Consider the following 6,000-nt stretch of genomic DNA (forward strand, 5'->3'; position numbering starts at 1 on the left):
AAGGACTTATTTTCACCAACAGCTCGCCTACTTAAAGCGATATAACTACAGGGACATTCAGGTTGTTATCCACCGCTTTGAAGTCTGAAGATTTGAATGTGATCTCCGAGATATTTTCATTAGTGGTTAAGGTTGGTTTGGACTCAGTCAGTGACATCCCTATACAACCTCTTTCTGGCAGAGTTACTGCATCTTCCACCTGCAAAACCACCAAAAATACAGTTAATAATGCCACGTGGTTAATTAGGATTTTCGTTTTTCTTTTTTTCCTTTGTCTCTATAATTATTATTTGACTTTGAATGTTGGTCGAGTTCTGTTGCGTTTCGTCCATGTCCTTGACTATCGATGTATTTGTCTAATAGACCTTGTTGAGCTAGCTTCTAAAGGAGATCATTTGCTATAACACAGTCGTCTGTGGTATAGCCATACTTCTAGTGAAAAGTGCAATACTTTGATTTGTCCACATATTGTTGATATTGATAGGTTCCAGCTTTGTTTGGTGGTTTGATTAATTTGAAATGCAAGATATCGTTAATGATGTCTTCTCTTTTGATGTTGAACGAAGTATACATGTCGAATTTTGGTGTCAGTTTGAATGACATTTGGTTTGCCTTATTGTTTGGTTGTTTGTTTCATTTGTCCTCCTCTCTGCTAGGGTTAGGTCTTTTTGCTTTTTGGATTTCTCACAGTTCTTCTATTTCAATTTGACTTATTGTCCTTTCTCTGAACTCGGCTAGCATCTTTGGTTTTGTCACATCTATGATTTCTTGGAATTTTCCAAGACAGAGTCCACTATTCAGCGCATGCAGGTGAACATCCGAGTTGAGGTTAGGTATTTTCATAGCAGCCTTAGCAAACCTTGTCATATAGTCTTGAAGACTTTTATGTTGTTCTTGTTTTATGGTGCTGAGGCAATCTGAGCCATGCACATAAATCTTTGAAGTTACGAAATTATTGACGAAAAGGTCGGCTAACTTGTCAAAGTTTGATATAGAACCTGTAGATAAACCAGAAAATCATATTAAGTAGCACCGTCTAGGAAAGTGAAAAACGTACGACAAAGTATGGGATCAGATGCACCGTTTATAAACATCATTGAATAAAACTTGGTGACATGGATGTTGGATCACCGATTCCTTCATAGGATTTCAGCATTATTGGCAGAATGAAATTTTTTGGCATTTGAAATCTCATGATATCTTTTGAAAATGGATTGGTCCTCTTCACTGTCGACTTTAGGGTGATTGCTATCGAGCTTTGGCCATCGTCGTTCCTAGGACTTTTCTACTCTTCCTCCTTACTTTGGTTGTTTGCTTTTGGTTTAATAAGTCGGTCATCCGTTAATTTTCAACCCGTAGAGACTCATTAATAGCTAATAGTTCGGATTCAGTGTAAGGAGGAGGAGGTGGATTATTTTACTCTTTCGCCATTGCTTATGACATGCACAAAAGAGGTAAAAATAGAGTAGAAGAGATGATTGTAGATTAGTTTAAAATTTTGGTCCCAAGGTCGGCACCAAATATTCCTGTGTGGTACACCTTGGGAGATGTATGGCTCGTCCAGTTTAAGGTTGAACTTGTTTTGGCTTGGGTTGGATGAGGTATATATCGGACTCTCAAGTCAGAAAGTGAATAAGATGAGTATAATCCAATTCAAAGTAAATAGTATACCTTGTTATCTTTTAAGTTTTTTATAGACTTTTAGTTCGAACATGCTATAGTACCATTACTTAATTGATCTATTTTTTAGGTGATTTTAGAGATTCTTTATGAAGATGTATTATCTTTAATAACGGAATTATGCATGTGGCTATTGATTTCCAATTTATAAAGAGCTTCGTGATCAAGTTATAGCTAACGATCAGTACCCAAAAAAAAAAAAACTATATATCTTCCATGGATCTGTGTAATCAGTATTTTAATAGAGAAGATGCTAAAGTAATGATTTCAGATATAATTGCGTTAAGTGTCTTCCATTAATAAGTATCCAGAAGCAACTAACCACTACGACCTGCCACTATAAAATAGTGCCTACTAAGTATCAGCCGAAGCTCGGGGCGGCAACGAAGAAAGTTATGTGACGACTCACCACTGCACTAAAGAGCCACTTATCCAATTAATATAGTTAAACAAATGTCTTATCTCCTATCTTATATAATTTGTTTGGTATATATGATTGATTATTTTTCTAAGGAATCTCTTACGCAAGAAACAAATAATGCAAGCATTAGTGTAATTTATAATATAAGTTTCACTTTGCAATAATCCAATTAGGTCAGAAATGAATAATTTTAATTTTTTACTTGAGAAATGTAGGGTAAAATATATTTTTTAGAGAGAGAGAGAGAGAGAGAGAGAGAGAGAGAGAATATCATATTCGACCTATGCTATAATAAAAATTCGTAGTTTTTACATGTTAAATAATGTTAATAACCAAAAACTATACACATTTCACAATAATTCAAATCACTGGTATTTGATTCTTTTGGTTGACGTATAGGCATTATATAGCAGATTAAACTCGAAATAAAAGCACTCTACTTCATCATGTGACAGACACGCCCCCTGACATTTGTCTTTGCCTGTAGCTTTGCCAAATTCGACAGTGTGATTGACACTATCACATGGACCAACCTGTGGATAAAAGAAACTTTTTATTTAACGCAATTATTCAATCAATGAATTATTTGCAAAAAACGCCTCTCTTCTGAGCTCAAAGTGTGACCAATAATGCACTGGCCCATGTCCCATTTTGCAACTACTATATACTGAAGCCTTAGACAAAAGACGTCAACAATTTCAGATTCTTTCGAGTCTCAATTATTTACAATTACTTAATCTATCACTTCCCACTTTAATACTTATGAATATAAAATTGATTAACCCTATAGTTAAGCATGCAAACCCTCCTAATCAAGTATTTAGTTCGAGAGATAGAGTGTGGAGTGTGATTTTCTCACCGGCTGTTTATTAGATACGTGCTTATACATTATTCAATTCAATAATAATGATGTCAATCAGTACTGTGCACTATTGCTACATGACGATTTTTGAATATTATTAAAACATGGTTGGGGAGCATGTATATTATATCTATATACTTGAACCACGTTGTGGCCATCGATTTTATTTTAGCTATTTGGTTTTCAATTTGCATTACAGTTGTATGTATTACCAAATATGCCTTGACTTTGTTACTTTATATTTGACCTCTTTACCATGCTTATATATAATAATAGTTCACTAATTTTGATGTTACTACATATGCTTTTCCCCGATCTTAGGCTATTAAATTCATCACATTCACATCACATCACATCACATAACCGCACTATATAAAAATAATGTTTGTGACTGCTAGTTCCTGTTCCTGTGTTATGATCACAGCTTCTTCCTCTGTTATAATCCATAGCTAAAGTGGTGAAGGAGACACATGTTATATTATGTTCCACCTTTTATGGTGTCATCTGTCTTAAGTGGGTTTTAGTTTGGTCAGTGTCCACTGTTTAGTGTTCATCACATGACAACCTTAAATCACTATTGCGTCTGTTCATTGTGTTCTGTGCCAGCCCTTCTTCAATTCTTCCCCAATATATAAAATTTGACATTCATTAAGCTTTGTTTAGCATAAGGTATTATTGTTATAACTAGCCTGATTTGCATTTTGCTGCATTCAGCTTGAGATTTGATAGGATGGGGAAGCTTGGTAGGATGCTAGACACGTTCTGTCTTTCTTCAGGATCAAACTCTTGTTTCTGTTTGAATTCCATGGAAGCTGAAGATGAATTCGAGAACAAGCCTTTGGTTGCAAGTGGCAATAATGATCACAAACTAAGACTCAAGGATGTTGTCTCAGGAAAACAGACTTTGGCTTTTCAACTGAAGCCTAAGGTTAGTGTGTTATTCTTCTTCTAGCATCTTTATTTTGATTATCTGATTTATTTACATATTAATCTAATGTTCAGATAGTGGTGTTGAGGGTATCCATGCATTGTCATGGTTGTGCTAGAAAAGTGGAGAAGCATATCTCAAAGTTGGAAGGTGAGACCACACTCCAATCCTTACTATTTCCAACATTTGATACCTTTTTTTAACAGTTACTTATGTTTACTATTCTACGACACAGGAGTGAGTTCATACAAGGTAGATCTAGAAACCAAAATGGTAGTTGTTATTGGCGACATTCTTCCTTTTGAAGTATTGGAAAGTGTATCTAAGGTTAAAAATGCAGAGCTTTGGAATTCTCCACTCTGAAAACTGATAAAGAAAAAACTTCTGCTCATAACACAACCACCATCCTCTCAGCACCAGATTCAACAACTCTTATTTTATCTCTGTCATTTTTTTCTTTTTGTTGTTGTTATACATAGAATATCATAAGATTGATACCCCATGCCAAATTTAATGCCATGTTCCAGCAATTCTTTTGTAAGAAAGAAAAGTTAAAGAGAAACAATGACAAAGAGAGATGCATTAATGTCTCTCCCGGTGAAATTTTGCATATTACTATGTTTTGTCGGTCAACTATGTTAGGTTATAGGAAAAATTAGCTACTACAATTAACTATTAATACAATACAGAATATATATTGAAATATAAAATATATATTAAAATAAATTAAATTATATATATTTATATAAAAATATATAATAATTAATTTTAATATATAAATAGTATTTATATTTGTCTGAATTCTAATTTCAGGCATTTGCTTTTAATGGCAAAAGATTTCGCTAGTGTAAAGCTACAACCCAAAGAAAAAAGGAAATTACAAATTTATGACACTTCTTTGCATTTTCTGTTAACATATACTCTCTCATCTTACTGTAGCTTGTTCATAGGAGATTAGGTGCTTCGTTTGCAAATAAAAAGGAACAGTAAAAAATCGATTTTGCTAAGTAACTAACTTTTCTTTATCTAACAATCAACTAACAAAGTAATAAGTGATTAAAAATTAAGAAAAGAGAAAGTGAAATTTAAAGAGAGAAAAATGTTGACTGATTATTACTGGAAAATTTTAGTTATCAATCTTCTTTCGGTTTCTTTCTCGGCAATGCTAGGAAACCAACTCTATATAAGCCAAGAATCAGCCAACTGGTAAACCAGAGACACCGATGACTTTAACCGGATGTTGCTACTGATAGGCACACGGATGTTTCTTTTTCTTGTAAATTGGATGGTTTTGGATATGATTTCTATGTTTCATGTGTTACGCATTAATAAAACATAATTAATTATATAGAACCAACTAATGACTGATCAAAGTATCTGTTCCGTGATTCTCTCCTAACACTAGCGTATCTTCCCTCATGTTTTAAACGTGGTCAACAATAATTTAAAAAACAAATTAAATTATAAATTAATAAAACTAATTATAATTAATTATGTTGTTCCATTCTTGGCTGATTATTAGTTGGTTCCATATACTTTTCCTTTCTTTATATATATATATATATATATATAAACCTCTGCTTGGTTGGTTGGCCGGTGATTAATACTTATGCTTAAACGCAAAGATAAGATCTATGGGACCGTCCAAGAAAACTATGGTCATTGCCACTAGTGCAAACAAGATTATTAAATTATGATGATCACAAACTTAGACGCTTCCTTAACCTCTCTAAACAAATTTTATTTTGTTCCTATGTCTTGAATTATATATATATATAAGTTCTTACCTCTTATCCTACGTTATATTTGTGCTACCAGCTAGAGCAGCAGGAAGGTTTTATCGGATATACACTGCGAAAATTATGTAACATATTCAAGTTTGTCACGGTTAATACAAAAATTCGACAAGATGTGCATGATGAAACCGAATGTCGATTACATCATGTATTGTATAATATGAGTCCAAGAAGGGTTTAAGTCAAAATTTTATTAATAACACATAGGTCAATTCATTAACACATGATAAATAAAGAATGTGGAAATAAATATTTAGTGACCAAAATAAAAAAAAAAAAAAAAAAAAAAAAAAAAAAAAAAATAAAAGAAAGA

At 33.1% G+C, this 6,000-nt stretch overlaps 1 protein-coding gene across 2 annotated transcripts; it reads left to right on the forward strand.

The window, feature by feature from the left end:
- Positions 1–3,136: 3,136 nt before the first annotated feature.
- Positions 3,137–4,501, forward strand: LOC107478720 (protein SODIUM POTASSIUM ROOT DEFECTIVE 2). Of its 2 annotated transcripts, none has more exons than XM_016098856.3 (4): positions 3,137–3,164; positions 3,678–3,891; positions 3,966–4,041; positions 4,127–4,501. In XM_016098856.3, exons 2-4 carry the CDS (start codon positions 3,694–3,696, stop codon positions 4,252–4,254), a joined length of 402 nt encoding a protein of 133 aa, XP_015954342.1. In that variant the 5' UTR covers positions 3,137–3,164; positions 3,678–3,693; the 3' UTR covers positions 4,255–4,501. The 2 variants fall into 2 exon arrangements, with proteins under 2 accessions (XP_015954342.1, XP_020993854.1); XM_021138195.2 differs by lacking the exon at positions 3,137–3,164 and adding an exon at positions 3,269–3,491.
- Positions 4,502–6,000: the final 1,499 nt, after the last annotated feature.

This window comes from Arachis duranensis, chromosome 3 (assembly GCF_000817695.3).
Source record: "Arachis duranensis cultivar V14167 chromosome 3, aradu.V14167.gnm2.J7QH, whole genome shotgun sequence".
NCBI classification, from domain to species: Eukaryota; Viridiplantae; Streptophyta; class Magnoliopsida; order Fabales; family Fabaceae; genus Arachis; species Arachis duranensis.